The 15,184-nt window shown below is 56.0% G+C and overlaps 1 protein-coding gene across 4 annotated transcripts in view; it reads left to right on the forward strand.

Moving 5' to 3' along the window:
* Window positions 1-14,606, forward strand: part of TKT (transketolase) — a 31,191-nt gene extending 16,585 nt beyond the window's left edge. For 2 of the 4 annotated variants that reach the window (XM_025375373.1, XM_025375371.1), the window contains 10 exons: window positions 4,060-4,251; window positions 6,215-6,333; window positions 7,942-8,135; window positions 8,836-9,000; window positions 10,001-10,157; window positions 10,292-10,422; window positions 11,067-11,150; window positions 11,277-11,370; window positions 12,523-12,645; window positions 13,400-13,683. In XM_025375373.1, coding sequence (XP_025231158.1) covers window positions 4,060-4,251; window positions 6,215-6,333; window positions 7,942-8,135; window positions 8,836-9,000; window positions 10,001-10,157; window positions 10,292-10,422; window positions 11,067-11,150; window positions 11,277-11,370; window positions 12,523-12,645; window positions 13,400-13,575 — 1,435 coding nt within the window. In that variant the 3' untranslated portion in view covers window positions 13,576-13,683. Of the gene's footprint in view, window positions 1-1,375; window positions 1,400-4,059; window positions 4,252-6,214; window positions 6,334-7,941; window positions 8,136-8,835; window positions 9,001-10,000; window positions 10,158-10,291; window positions 10,423-11,066; window positions 11,151-11,276; window positions 11,371-12,522; window positions 12,646-13,399; window positions 13,684-13,721 lie in introns of those variants that run through there. The other 2 variants (XM_025375374.1, XM_025375372.1) reach the window with 2 other exon arrangements.
* Window positions 14,607-15,184: the final 578 nt, after the last annotated feature.

Below are 15,184 nucleotides of genomic sequence, written 5' to 3' on the forward strand. Positions count from 1 at the left end.
GGGAGGCCTCACAATCATGGTGGAAGGCAAGGAGGAGCAAATCACATCTTAAGTGGATGGCAACAGGCAAAGAGAGAGTTTGTGCAGGGAAACTCCCATTTTTAAAACCATCAGATCTCGTGAGACTTATTCACCATCACAAGAACAGCATGGGAAAGACCTGTCCCCATGATTCAGTTATCTCCTACTGGGCCCCTCCCACAACCCGTGGGAAGCTACAAGATTTGGGTGGGGACCCAGAGCCTAACCATGTCAATCACTCATCAGAAGGGTTCCTTTGCCCTTTGGGGCCTAGGCCCTTTGCTTAGTGCTCATGTGCTGTATTGGGTTCCACCTTTAAAAACCCCCTATGAGTTGGGTAGTGGTTTGAGAACCGTGACCCATCTTACAGGTGAGGAAGCTGAGGCAAGATGCTGGCCTAGGCCATTCAGTCAGTGGTGGAGGTACCCAGAGTCAGTATTCAGCATTCCCAGGCTGCTCTCGGAGAGGCTGAGGGCACCACAGGAGCTGGGGGAGTCCTGTGGGTGGGAAGCCTCCTGGAGGAGGAAGGCCAGTGGGCCCAGCTCTGCAGCTGGTGGCATCTCTACTGCCCTGTCCTCCACCCCTGCAGCAGAGGCACCATGCCGGGGCTGTTGTGGAGCTGGCAGACAAGTAGGGTTTGGGATGACTGTGGGTCCTTGAAGGACAGGAGGCTGCAGGGAGCACCTTCTGTGTGCAGGCCTTTCCCCAGGACTGGCTCTCCAAGGAGGCCTCACAGTCCCTTCCAGACCCCCTCAGGCCAGTGTCACCTGACCACAGTTTTCTTTTAGTCCCTGGCTGAGCCTTGGGGCAGGCTTGGCTACACCCAGAAATGATTCACCGTGAAGTAAAGAGAGAGAGACACACAAAGAATGGGATGCATGTTTAAGAGCATTTTATTTGGCAGAGAACCAGAGATGTGAGTTAATTATTCCCTACAGTTGCTGGAAATAATTCCCTGTGAAGGGGCATTTCCTGACCCTAACATAATGGAACAAGTCAGTGTAGGGAGAAGGAGTTTAGCTGGGTTCCCAGAAGCCAGGGTGGCTTGGGGCCAGGGTTGGCTAGAGCCTAGGCCCCTGACTGTACCTGGGGGAAGGGGCCAGGGCATCCAGGGATTATCATGTTAGGCCAGGCACCCAGATTGTGTCTTGATAGAGCAAATTGGCCTCTGCCCTGCCCTCCTGTTTAAAAAGTACAGAATGGTATTAAGAAATGAACGTTTTCCTTATTTTTTTATTTTTATTTTTTCTGAGATGGAGTCTCGCTCTGTCATACAGGCTGGAGTGCAGTGGTGCGATCTTGGCCCACTGCAACCTCTGCGTCCTGGGTTCAAGCGATTCTCCTCCTGCCTCAGCCTCCCAAGTAGCTGGGACTACAGGTGCATGCCACCACGCCCAGCAATTTTTTGTATTTTTAGTAGAGATGGGCTTTCACCATGTTAGCCAGGATGGTCTCAACATGGTGAAATGGTCTTGACCTCGTGATCCGCTCGCCTCAGCCTCCCAAAGTACTGGGATTACAGGCGTGAGCCACTGCGCCCGACCAGATTTTTCCTTATTCTTAACACACTGCCTCCCACCCCCAATTTAAATCTAATGATGTATTTTGTCCATGTTATCATGAAAAAAGCTTACATATCTGTAATCCCAGTGTGTGTGTGTGTAATATAAAACCTAGTATTGCACTTTAAACCAAGCCTTCTATCATGAGCATTTTCTCATGACATTAACAGTGGAGAGCTGGTTTTTGTTTTGTTTTGATATGGAGTCTTGCTCTGTCGCCCAGGCTGGAGTGCAGTGGTGCCATCTTGGCTCACTGCAACCTCCACCTCCTGGGTTCAAGTGATTCTTCTGCCTCAGCTTCCTGAGTAGCTGGGATTACAGGCGCTAACCACCACACTCAGCTGATTTTTATGTATTTAGTAGGACGGGGTTTCACCATGTTGGCCAGGCTGGTCTCAAACTCCTGACCTCAGGACATCCGCCCACTTCAGCCTCCCAGAGTGTTGGGATTACAGGCGTGAGCCACTGCACCCATCCTGAGAGCTGGTTTTAACGATCACGTAATGTTCTGTTTTATGGGAGATGCTATAATCCATCTAGCCAGTCCTCTGTTGTTGGACATGTAAGGTAGTTTCCAAATCGTTCTGCAACAAATGTCGACCTTCTATTTAGGGTCCCCTTTCTTCAAGTTAGTTCATGAATGGATGTTTGGAGCCCCCCACCCCTAACTCTTAACAGCTCAGGCAATATCAAGTCTCAGGGTTAGCCCAGGCTCCTATAGGCCCCTTCCTTGTTCACAGCCTCTTCCTTGGCATCTCCTTGGGACCTCAGCACGCCCTCTGACCTGAGCCTGATGGCCCTGTAGGGCTTAGCCTTGTCCCTAGTCTCGAAGTCCAAAGCTGTGCTGGGCCTCCAGTGCTAGCCTGGGTTTGGCTTCCCTGGAGGTGGGTGTGGGCTTGGGGTGGGAGCCAGTTGGCTTCCCTGAAATCCCTTTCTGGGAAGTCAAGTTCGCTACAGGCCTCTCTGGCTCATCCCTATCATGTGGCCCCTTTCTGGAGCTGCTGTACCAGACCAGAGCCCCTCCAGGGTCTCTGGGCCCCCTCAAAACCTACAGGGGAAAGAGGAGGCGAGGCTGGGACAGGATAGGGCCTCTGAAGTGTGGGCCTAAGGCTTTGTCCTTCTGGCCATGGTACCCCACAGGGGCACCACCTCCTGTGGTGGGGGCCATAGAAGAGCAGCACGAGGCAGGGGAGGCTGCAGGGAGCGCTCCCGGCCTGCTGGCATGTGGAAGTGCTGAGTCATGCTGACAGCTCCGTGGCTGGCTGTCCCAGCCTCTTCCGGCTGCCCCTGCCTTCACCCTGCAGCAGGGAGGCCTGGAGGCTTGGACTGCTGAGCATGCAGCCGGGTTGAGGGCCTTTTCCTGTAGTAGCAGGAGGGCAACCGTGTCCCCTCTGAGCCCAACCAGGCACCGGCCTCATTTCCTGGGGCTACACAGCTAGACACTGGGCAGGGTAAGGGGAGGTCCCCAAGTCCCACCACTCCTCACCCTACGTGCATGCCTACACTGCAAGGAGTGGACAGTCTAGGCTATAGTCAGACCTGTGTTTGAATCCTAGATCAGCAACTTCCTGACGGCACGACCTTCAGACAAGTTCTGTGTCTGTTGCTGCCGTCCCTCTGCTACCCCCATCCCCTCACATCTCCCAGGCTGGGCTCAGAGTCCCTGAACTGGTCTCCCTTCCTCTAGCCTCACCCCCTCGCCCACCCTCCCCTGGGGCCCGGGAACGTTCTGTTTGCTGGGTAATTTATCCCAAGTTCAATGTTCTTTTTAACATGTCTCACTGTCTTGAAAAGATCATGGTTGCCTGTGTTGAAGGGAGGAGAGGGCCCCGGTGGTAGAGACAGGGCCAGGCCCAGCTTCAATCTTGGGGTCAAGAGCCAGTCTTGGAAGCTTGGGGAGAGCCTGTCCCATGAAGCACCTGGTCTTCAAGGGCCCTCCATGCTCCATCCTCCGCCTGAGCCCTCTTGCTCCAGGGTGTTGCCTAGAGTGCCTCAGGCCTCCCCGGCCCAGCTCCCTCCTCCAGGCAGAAGCAGAGCTTGGTTCCCAAGGTTCCCCTTTCCCACTGGCCCACCCAGCCAGTCCCAAGAACTCCTCCAACCTCTGGTTCACAGCGGGGTCCATCCCCTGCGGCAGGTGGCTCAAGCCTATTCACCCACTCTTCCTCACTTTCCTCTCGTTCCAACAACCCCCATTTTTCTTGATTTTATTGGCCAGATCCCTGTTGTCCTAGACCTCTGTTTCTTAACAGTCAGTACTTCTTCCTGAGCTCCTGATGGCTTCCTTCTTGGGGTGTGGCTTGTGGTGGACTGCAGGGACCTGGTGACACTGTTGCCCTTTGAGTGTAAATGCCGTCTGTTCTGCATATCCACGCATGGCTGCTCCTTTACCCAGAGTGCAGGCTCCTTGAACGGATGGGGGTGGGAGCCAGCTGGGTCCAGGTGAAAGGGACTGGCCTGACTCACTCTCTGTCCACAGCTACCGAGTCTATTGCTTGCTGGGAGACGGGGAGCTGTCAGAGGGCTCCGTATGGGAGGCCATGGCCTTTGCCAGCATCTATAAGCTGGACAACCTCGTGGCCATTCTAGACATCAATCGCCTGGGCCAGAGTGACCCAGCCCCGCTGCAGCACCAGATGGACATCTACCAGAAGCGGTGCGAGGCCTTCGGGTACGTATGAGGCTGTGGCCTGAGTGTGATCACAGCTTTGCAGGTGCAGGAGCTGAAGCTGGGACCTTAAGCCCCATCTAAAGGTCCCTTTCTTTAGCATTTGACTCACAATTTCAAACTCTAGGCATTTAGACTTAGTAACTCAGGCTACCACCATGGATATGTGGGCCAGGCCCAGTTTTTTTTTTTTTTTTTTTTTTTTTTTTTTTGAGACGGAGTCTGGCTCTGTCGCCCGGGCTGGAGTGCAGTGGCCGGATCTCAGCTCACTGCAAGCTCCGCCCCCCAGGTTTACGCCATTCTCCTGCCTCAGCCTCCCGAGTAGCTGGGACTACAGGCGCCCGCCGCCTCGCCCGGCTAGTTTTTTGTATTTTTTTTTTTTTAGTAGAGACGGGGTTTCACCGTGTTCGCCAGGATGGTCTCGATCTCCTGACCTCGTGATCCGCCCGTCTCGGCCTCCCAAAGTGCTGGGATTACAGGCTTGAGCCACCGCGCCCGGCCCAGGCCCAGTTTTAAGTGAGTTTCCTTGTTTCCATAGTCATGGCATGGTGGTTCTCAGAGCTTCCACACGCCATCTCACATTGACTCACTTTGTTCTTGAGGAAGGAGGGTTCTTGAGGGATAGGGGCTCACTCGGTAAAACTAAAGGACATACAGCTGTGGAGAGGTTTGAACCTCAGTTTGGTGGCCACATCCCGTGCCCAGCCCCAGCCAGCCTGGGGAGGAGGAACAGGCTCCTGGTGAAATGGGAGAGAGGGTTTCCAGATGCCTCCCTTCGGCCTTGATTGGTTACACATTCAGGGTCAAAGGGCACAAAGCAGGGAGGTCAGTCTGCATGGGTGTCAGCCAGAGGGGCCCTACCTCAAAGCCTCCACCTGTGTCCCCAAACACAAGCTGCTCTGCACAGGAGCCCAGCATTGGCTGAGGAGGCTGTGGAGGGGAGGGAACAGGGCAGGTGCTGTGCAAGGCTTTGGGACTCAGGTCAAGCCTCCAGGGCTGCGTTTTGCAGATGAGCCCGTGCCTGTGACTACACTGAGTAACATGATGCTTGGGGTTACCTTGCAGTAGCATAGCAGATGCAGGCCTGTGTTCCTTGATGACTGACCTCAGGAAGGGAAAGGAGGGAGGAAATAATCTCCGTTGGACAGACGAGAAACCTGAGCCACAGGGTCCTTGCTCCACAGGCCTCCCCAAGGCCACATCGATCTGGGGACTCAGAGTACAACCCCAGCAGCACCCCTAGGACCTGTGTCCATAAACCTGTGATTCAAGCCAGATTGCTGAAGTCCTGGCTCCACTGCTAACTTGCTTTGTGGCGTGGGTCACGTTATTCCACCTTCACTGTCTCAGTTGATTGTAAAATGGGGCCAACTCAGCACCCAGGCATGGCGTGGTGAGGCTTCAATGGGCAGTGCTTGGCATGGCACTCAGTTTGAGCGGTGCTATTTTTATTATTCTTATGCCAAAAAGAGTCCCCAAAAGGATAGCTTTTCAAGAGAGAGCCTGCTCTGCCCCAGCTCCTTCCTGTATATTTGACAACATGGTGCATTTCAAAAGTTTCCAGCATCTGTGATCAAATGTGTTCCCCCAAATAAAAATTGGGCCAAAAAATTCATCAAGAATCTAATAGCAGACAGATTCCAAACCCGGTGTGCTGACCCCAGAACAGCTTTCAGTAGGAAATGAGCGGATCAGGAATGAAAAAGACAATAAAGGAACTGAGCTCTGGATTACTTAGGAAGAAGAGGAAAACCTGTTCAGAGGCAAACAAAAGGAGTAAAAATAATGGGAAAAAGAAAAGGATTAAAAAACCCAAACTGGAAACCAGAATGTTGCAAGCTTTCTACTACTCCAGCTGAGGCCGCAGTTGTGGGGTGGAGCCTGGGCAGACCTTTCCCTGGGAGGCTCCCAGAGGCTGTGGCCCCTGGGAATTGCCCCTCACTCTCTGCCCGCCCCCCATCCCCAGTTGGCATGCCATCATCGTGGATGGACACAGCGTGGAGGAGCTGTGCAAGGCCTTTGGCCAGGCCAAGCACCAGCCAACAGCCATCATTGCCAAGACCTTCAAGGGCCGAGGGATCACGGGTCAGTATGCATGAGCCGCCCTCCCCACCTTCACCCCTGGCCCGGACCCTGTAGCTACATAGCTCTTACCCTCATATCCAGGGAAACACCAGCTCTTGCTGCACACTGATTGCACCAGGCTCCAGGGAAGGGGAGCGGGAGACACTATGACTCAGTGACACCCCGTGGCTGAGCCAGGATTTGAACTCGGATTTGTCTGGCCTCTGCCAGTGGGGGCATGTACAGGCAGGAGGAGAGGAGGGACTTGGAGGGTATGTGGGTGAGAGGAAGGGTGTGGAGTGAGGCAGCCCCCATGCCCCACCCTGGCTGGTGCCTTTCAGAGCCGCAGCTCTGTACACTCTGTCAGCTCCGGCCACGTGCTCCAGCTGAAGAGCCAACACAGAGCCGGGCAGGGCCTGGAGAGGCCTGTTCCCTCCGGGTGGTGAGTGGGGTACTCCTCAAGCAATGGCAGGTGCTGAGCAAGGCCTGTGTGGGCCGAGAACCTTGAGGGGTTTGGAACCTGGCTTCTGCCCCAGGCCAGAGAATGAGACAGGCGTAAGTCACTCCTTGGCACCCAGGTGCGGGCTTCAGATTCCTAGGCCTGGGATGGCCCTCACCCATTTTAAAGATGGGAAAATGAGGCTTCAGGTGGTCAGGGACTTGCCCCGGGACAGAGGAAGTCTGTGGCATGGCGGGGGGCCGATTCCAGGGCCTGGGTAGGCTTCCCTCACAGATGCCCCTGGCTGTCTACCTGCCTGCTCTCAGGGGTTGTGGCTTGTTCTGCCCGTGTAGACTCAGGTATATGAGGACGTTCTGAGTGGGGGTTTGGCGGTGCTGGGTGGTGTCTGGGAGGAGGTGGATGTCGAGGATAGGGCTCTGGGATATTGTCATGGCTTTGGTGCTGCTGCCTGGCACTGCCCTCAGGTGCTAATAATACTGGGCAGGCTCTGGACCACTTGCAGCTTCTGGGGGGCTCCTGAAGTCTTTGGGGCTGCTGGGTGCTACCTGAGAGGTCAGTCTGTTCTTCGCTCTGGCCAGACTCTAGCGACTACTGAGGTGACCTCCAGGGAGAGGGATATTCAGCCTTGCTGTCCCCACACAACAAGGCGCCATGGGTGGGCAAGCCTAGGTACTTATAGACCCCTCTGCTGCCCACAGATGCATCGGGTGACCCTGGAAGCCTTGTTCTGGCCTTGGGTTCCCCTTCTGATGGCCAGGGTCCCTTCCAACCCATTCGACAAACTGAGTATTTCTGCAGCAGACACCACCTCTGTGTGACCCTGTGGGTAGGGTTGTGGGGAGGAAGAGAAGGGACACATTGGTGAAGGGATGGGGCAGCAGGCCCAGAAACACACACCTGCCCACGTCTGACCCCTCCTTTCCCTCTCAGCTGTGAGTTCCGGGAGGACCAGGCAGTAGACAGTGAGTGGTGGGCGCATAGGAGTCTATCCTATTCACTGCGACCCTCCTTTCCTGGCCCCCGTGCCTGGCTGGGCTCCTCCTGTCTGGGATGATGCCATTCCTCCCTTGCCCTCGGCAGGTGGAGGGCCAGGCTCCTGGGGCAGCCTCCTGGCCCTCTGGGAGCTTCTGTCTTACACATTCCTCTGTCCTCCCATGTTGGGCTTGCAGGAGTAGAAGATAAGGAGTCTTGGCATGGGAAGCCCCTCCCCAAAAACATGGCTGAGCAGATCATCCAGGAGATCTACAGCCAGATCCAGAGCAAAAAGAAGATCCTGGCAACCCCCCCGCAGGAGGACGCCCCCTCAGTGGACATTGCCAATATCCGCATGCCCAGCTTGCCCAGCTACAAAGTTGGGGACAAGGTACAAAGTGGGGCTTGTTTCTCTGGACCTGTAGTTCTCAGGTTCCCCAAGGCTGTGGCCCAGATGCGCCTTCTGGAGGGCTGGGAAAGGGAGGAGAGCAATTCATTTAGGACAAGGAGTGATTCCTCAGGTGTTGTTCCTGTCACTTCTCTCAGCAGGACAGATAGCTCTGGAGTTGACCTGCAGAGGCTCAGACAGGGCAAGGGAGTTGTCCACTTAGCAAGCTTAGCAAGCTACTGACAGAACTGGGATCAAAGCCAAGGACTCACTCCCAAGTCCTTGCATCGCTGGTCCACGAGGGACCCTTGGCCTGAGCAAGGCTAGGCAGAGCTGTCCTGCTCCAGGTTTCTGTCCCAAGGGAACCCAACCATGCAGCCTGCGCCTGGCCTTGACTCCCAAGCCTTCTGTGTTCCTGTGCAAAGTGGAATAGGTTCATAGACCTGGTGCAGCCCGCGGGAAGTTGGTGGGTGTCTTCTGTAGCTTATACCTTTCACAGCCATGCTGGGGCCTCCAGGGGCTCCCAGACATTGACCGTAGTCATTGGCAACCTTTCAGCAGTTCAAAGTCTCCACAGGACCTTGCGCTCTTGGGCTTCTGTTTTTGGCCCTGTTTTAATCTTTCTCTAAAAGCAGGGCTCCAGGCCGCAGGCGTGCACACACCCTCAGAGGGGTCCAGAGGCTTACCACTCTCTTCCTCACAGATAGCCACCCGCAAGGCCTACGGGCAGGCACTGGCCAAGCTGGGCCATGCCAGTGACCGCATCATCGCCCTGGATGGAGACACCAAAAATTCCACCTTCTCGGAGATCTTCAAAAAGGAGCACCCGGACCGCTTCATCGAGTGCTACATTGCTGAGCAGAACATGGTGGGTGCCGGGGCCGGCTGGCAGGGACAGGTCCACCCAAGGCTGAAGGCTGTGGTCTGAGGGGTGCGGGGCAACCATTTTGGCAGGGCCAGGTGCCTGCTGTGGGCCAGCCCAGGGAGACTATAAGAAAAGCCAGGACCCAGCATTAACCCTGGACCTTGAGTAGCCAGAGTTTGGGAGGTTCTGCCGAGGTGCTAATGTCCTGGACAAGTGTGCACGCGGGGGAACCGAATGGGACTGCAGGTGCTCTCAGGAGGAGCTGCGTGCAGGCCAGGCCTGGTGGTGAATGGGGTCTCTTCTAGGTGGAGGGCAGGCCCAGCCAGTAGGTGGGGCTGTGATGGGTATAGCAGCCAGAGTCTGTTGAGCGCGTGTAGTGCACACGGCTCTGGCCCTGCCACCCTGAGGGATGCAGAGATGAGGGAACTCTGGGCCCCTGACATGTTCCCATCTGGGGAAGCAGCTCCTTGTCAGGAACTGAGGTTGTGAAGTAAGGAACAATGTTTTGTCCACTTTTTCAAAATATCTCCTCATGGTGGTCCAGGAGCCCAGCCTGGCTTGCAGGCCCCTAGGGACAGTGAGCTTCCTCTCTCTGGAGGGCACTCACATCTCCAGAGTTCTTCCAACTGGACCTGAAATTATCTCTGGTTTCCAGAGACTGCTCTGCAGGGTGTGGGACTGGGGAAAGAGGCCTCTTGTTGGCTGGCAGATTTTGGAACCTTGAGGGGCAGCTGGTTTGGAACTGATGACTGTACTCAGTGCTGCTTCTGGATGAGTGATCTGGGGACTGGAGCCTCAGCAGGCATGAGGCTACTGCCTTTGGACCCTGGGGAGGGATTGGGAGGACCAGTCTCTGCAGAAGGTGGTGGGGGACACATTCGGAAGCTCAGAAAGGATGGACAATCTATACACAAACTGTGGCCTTCTCCACGAGAGGGGTCCTAGGCTCCCCAACCACCTTCTGCCTGCCCCTCTGGGCTGACCCTGCCCCACCTGCCCCTAGGTGAGCATCGCGGTGGGCTGTGCCACCCGCAACAGGACGGTGCCCTTCTGCAGCACTTTTGCAGCCTTCTTCACACGGGCCTTTGACCAGATTCGCATGGCCGCCATCTCTGAGAGCAACATCAACCTCTGTGGCTCCCACTGTGGCGTTTCCATCGGTGAGTTTAGCCAGGGCACTTACACCTGGAGCTCCCTTGACTTTTGTACCAGGAGGTATGGGAGGAGGGTGGGCGAGGATTCCAGCCCATGGACAGGGGGTCTTATTTCTGCATATCCTTTCCCCACACCCCAGGGGAAGACGGGCCCTCCCAGATGGCCCTGGAAGATCTGGCCATGTTTCGATCAGTCCCCATGTCAACAGTCTTTTACCCAAGTGATGGCGTTGCTACAGAGAAGGCAGTGGAACTAGCCGCCAATACAAAGGTAGGTCGCATGGCTGTTCTTTCTCCTGCTGGCAGCTATCGCTTCCTGAGGGAAACAAGAGGAGGCCAGAGCTGGTCACTCGCTGCCCCAGGGGGTGTTTCCTGACCTTGCGCCTGGTGTTTGTGTAGCTTGTGGAAGTTAGACAAGAAAAGATGAAATACATGCCCCACTTACTGCCACGTGGCAGACGTTGTCAACTGATTGCCACAGTCTGTCTCCGCTGAGAATCCTGGCAGCCCTGGCCGGTCCGGCGGTTGACACCTGTCCACCCTCCTGAGTTGGGTTCTCCAAGACAGGCAAGGATGAGCTGAGCCCTGTGGTCCAGGCCCGGAGCTGCACTCCATAGACACAGTGTACGTGGTCCTGCCCCTCTGCCTCGTGCACGCTGCAGGAGTAGCCCACCTGCAGCCAGTTTACCTGGTGGAAAGTTGCCTTCGGCCTGGGGCTGCAAGGGGCGGGCAGTTCTCAGAGTGTTCAAGTGGGGTGCGGGCGGCCGAGGGCAAGCAAGGCCCTTTTCCCTGCTGGAGTAGCCAGGATGCAGTGACTGACGCTCCCATGGGAAGGGATGGCCTCTCTAGAAAGACCTCGTCTCTGAGGTTGGGTGTGCCACATCCTGTATCCTCAGTTATCTGTTTCCGTCTCAGGGTATCTGCTTCATCCGGACCAGCCGCCCAGAAAATGCTATCATCTATAACAACAATGAGGACTTCCAGGTCGGACAAGCCAAGGTCAGTGCCTCACATGCCCCAGGAGCCCACAGAGCTGCCTGGACCCTCCCTGCTGTGACTGCCAGCAGTCAGGGCCCACCCTGTCCCGAGGCCCTGAGCCTCACTTGCCCTCTGTGTCACCCCCAGGTGGTCCTGAAGAGCAAGGATGACCAGGTGACTGTGATCGGGGCTGGGGTGACCCTGCATGAGGCCTTGGCTGCCGCCGAGTTGCTGAAGAAAGGTGAGAAGGGGCCTCCAAAGTCATCAACTGAATGGCTACTGCATGCTAGGTCTTGGGGTTCTTTCTTTCTTGAAGAGCTCACAGCTAAAGAGAAAGAATTTCATTTAATTAAATAATGATGGTAATTAAAGCCATCCTTTGAGCACTTGTTCTGTCTGGCATGATGCTAAGTCCCGGGACTGCAGTGCTCACAGTCCCTACCCTATGACTCTAAGAGATCCCCCAGCACGGTGGTCAGATCAGTGGCCTGGAGCCTGCCGGCAGGGCTGGAATCACTCAGCCAGACACTAATTAAGGAAGTTATTCCCTACCTATCACCATGCCTGTTTTCCCATCTGTAAAATGGAGATACTAGCCCCTTCCCCGCAGGGCTGTCCTGAGGGTTACATGCATGTGACCTGGTATTCTATTATTATTACTGCGAGCTCACAGTGTTGGCTAGTGGTTTGTAGGGGAGACAGGCATTGGCCTCTCCTGCAATAGAATCACACAACAGATGTCATGTTTTAGCACGAAAGAGCGGGCAGGTGTGGCATCTTCCAGAAAGTGGCCTCAGAGTGGGTAGGAATTGATTGGTAGAGAGGGGAGTAAAGGGAGGCCGGAGCAGGGCCAGGCAGGAGCAAGATGGGGCTGGAGGAGCCAGGGGACCCCATCGCCAGGCAGGGGGAGATCCAGTGGGGTGAGCTTTAAGCAGGGCCTGGCAGGCGTGGGTTTGTCCTTCTGAGAAGGTGCTTCTGCTGCTGGGGCTGCACCTGGGCCTCTGATCACTCCGCTGGCTGCAGCTCCCCCACATCACCACATCAACCCTCACCTTCTGTCAGGCCAGATACCTGGAGTGTGTCCTCTCGCATTCCCTTTGTCTTCGAGGTTGTGGGAGGATGAGGGAAGGCGCTCAGGGCCTGCACACTCCACTCTGGGTTCTTGGATACTGCAGGCAACACAGCTGGACCAGATGCCCCAGTGCAAGGGGTTGGCAGGCATAAGCTCAGCCATGGGAACAAGGTGGCAAGTGGTTCTCCCTGGGACAGGGACAGGCCTGCAGGCTGAGCTCTTAGCTAAACGCAGTCCTCAGGATGTCCCACCAGGCCCCCACCAGGGCAGACGGTGGTGCCCAGCCCTCCCCTCAGCCATGCCGTATGCTCTCCCTCACAGAAAAGATCAACATCCGCGTGCTGGACCCCTTCACCATCAAGCCGCTGGACAGAAAACTCATTCTCGACAGCGCTCGTGCCACCAAGGGCAGGATCCTCACCGTGGAGGACCATTATTACGAAGGTAAGGAGGCCTGGGGCAGGCAAGCTGGGCAAGGGGCAGGGCCAGAGAGCCCGAGCATTGGACGTGCCTCTTCTGTCTGAGCCCCAGGAGGGCAGCGGTGGCCCAGAACCCCCAGAGCTGTCCCTCTAGAGCAGCTGGGACGTGGTCTCTTAACAGGCCTCAGGCTTGGCCTGGAGACCCAGCTAACGCACAGCTGCTGGTGAGCTCTGTGGAGTTCCTGCTGCCCAGGAAGCTGGCGAGGATTCCAGCCTCGCTGCTAAATGGTGGATGGTGGTGTCCCTGAGGTAGTGGTGAGTCCTTCACACAGCAGGCTCCCTAAGTACACACCAGCCTCTCTAAGGAGGAGGCCCCAGTGGGAGAGATGGGCTTTGACTCTGGGGTCAAATCTAGATAATCAGACTATGGACAGTTGCTGGCCAGAGGATGGTGTTTGAAACAAACATTTAGAGGCCACGTTTGGGCCTATAAAAATAGTTTTGGGCCGAGTGTGGTGGCTCACGCCTGTAATCCCAGCAGTTTGGGAGGCTGAGGATGGCAGATTTCTTGAACTCAGGAGTTGGAGACCAGCCTGGGCAACGTGGCAAAACCTCTTTAAAACAATAAAAACAATGAGTTATGTGATGGGCTCGTGGCTGCAGGTGGAGAAAGGCGGTGCGTATGCAGCTTCCTCCATCCTTGACTAAGGCTGACAGAGGGCTGGGCCCACCACTGCTCACCCTGAGGCCTTGTCTGACTCCCCTCCTTTCATTTCTAGGTGGCATTGGTGAGGCTGTGTCCAGTGCAGTAGTGGGCGAGCCTGGCATCACTGTCACCCACTTGGCAGTTAACCGGGTACCAAGAAGTGGGAAGCCAGCTGAGCTGCTGAAGATGTTCGGTATTGACAAGGATGCCATTGCACAAGCTGTGAAGGGCCTCATCACCAAGGCCTAGGGCGGGTATGAAGTGTGGGGCGGGGGTCCATACATTCCTGAGATTCTCGGAAAGGTGCTCAAAGATGTACTGAGAGGAGGGGTAAATATATGTTTTGAGAAAAATGAATTGGCCCTGAAATGTTTTCTTCTTTGATGTGTTTGCAGCCAGTGTGGGTTCTGGGGAAGAAGGGTAGAGGGTGCGCTAGGGAGGCTGGTGTCCTTGGCCCTGGGCCAGGACCTGGGTGTCCCAAGTCCCCTTGGAATCACCTGCAACTGCCCTTAACCTCCAGAACTATTCACTGCCTCCCATTCATCACCAGGTGACATTTGACTGCAACCTGCCTTCTTGCTGAGAGGCTGAGACCCACATCCCTCATTGTGACCTCAGTCTGCCCGGCCCTGAGGGGGCTGGGGAACTGCCTCGGTCTGGAAGCTGACGGGGCACTCTCAGGGCTGCCCCACCTCCCCCAAGTCCCCACAGCCTTGCAGTCAGGTCTCAGGGTAGAGAGGTTCACTTGCTTACTGTCCCTCGTCCTTGTCAGACCCTCTTAACTAGGCATCTCAGAGAAGCAGAGACAGGGCAGCCTTCGTCCTGGGGGGAAAGGGACCCTCAGGATGGCATGAGAGGTCCTCAGTCCCAAGTGTGGAACTGTCCCCCTCAGCTTGTTAAAATGCAGATTTCTGGGTCTTGCCACTGGGGCCTGGGACTCCATATGACAACTGGCCCAGGAGCTTCTGATGTCATACACAGAATTCTGCAGTCCCCAGCTCCAGCTCCGTCCTACTCTGCTGTTCCTAGGTGACTGCCCTCACACTGCCGGTTTCTCCCCCCTGCTGCTCGGGCTCAGCTGGGGTCAACCCTGCTTCTAAGGCCAGTTCTGCAAAACCTTGTACTGGCCAAGAACAAACTAGTGCTGGGGGAGGAGGGCTGGGTATCCCGGCCACTGGTGGGATCCCCAGGAAATCCTCAGAGCTGTTGCAAGGAGACACATTTGTGGACCTGTCCACCTGTCCTCCTGACAGTCTGGAGAGAAAAAACCTGTCAAAGCCGAGGTCAGACAACTGCCCCCACCACTTAGCTACCCAGCCAGGTCTGGCAGTGCTGGGGGCTGTGCCTGTGTTTGCCTTAACACCAATTTCAGAGGGAGCAGGCATGGGGTGACGTGGTTGGGTCCCAGGGAGGTGCCCTGGGCTAATGCCTGTTCACCAGTGTGTTGAGGGCAGACCTGGGATTGGGACCTGGGTCTCTGTGAGTCTAGAGATTCCACCTTCTGTACCCTACTGCCCCTGGGGCCCTCAAAAGAGAATCATGCAGTAGGCTCCCTAGAAGGGCCCTGGTCGCACAGGATGATGGGAACAGCCTGGGGCGCAGGTCCCGTGCGTCTCCAGAGCCCACAGGCCCCTGCAGAGAATCTAGAGGCAAATACTGGGACAAGGACAGCTGAGCCATAGACACAGGCCCAGCCTACAGCCTGGTGAGCCCATCTACACTGGCTAGCCATGCCCCAAGGACCTGAGAGGCCCTGGTTAACCCAAAGCAGAAGGACAGGAGCGGCAGCTGCCTTCACCCCCAGCCTGCCTGGCCTCTCCCAGGCCCACACGGCTTGTGAAGGAGAGGACAAGAGCCT

This window comes from Theropithecus gelada, chromosome 2, assembly GCF_003255815.1.
Source record: "Theropithecus gelada isolate Dixy chromosome 2, Tgel_1.0, whole genome shotgun sequence".
Taxonomy (NCBI): domain Eukaryota; kingdom Metazoa; phylum Chordata; class Mammalia; order Primates; family Cercopithecidae; genus Theropithecus; species Theropithecus gelada.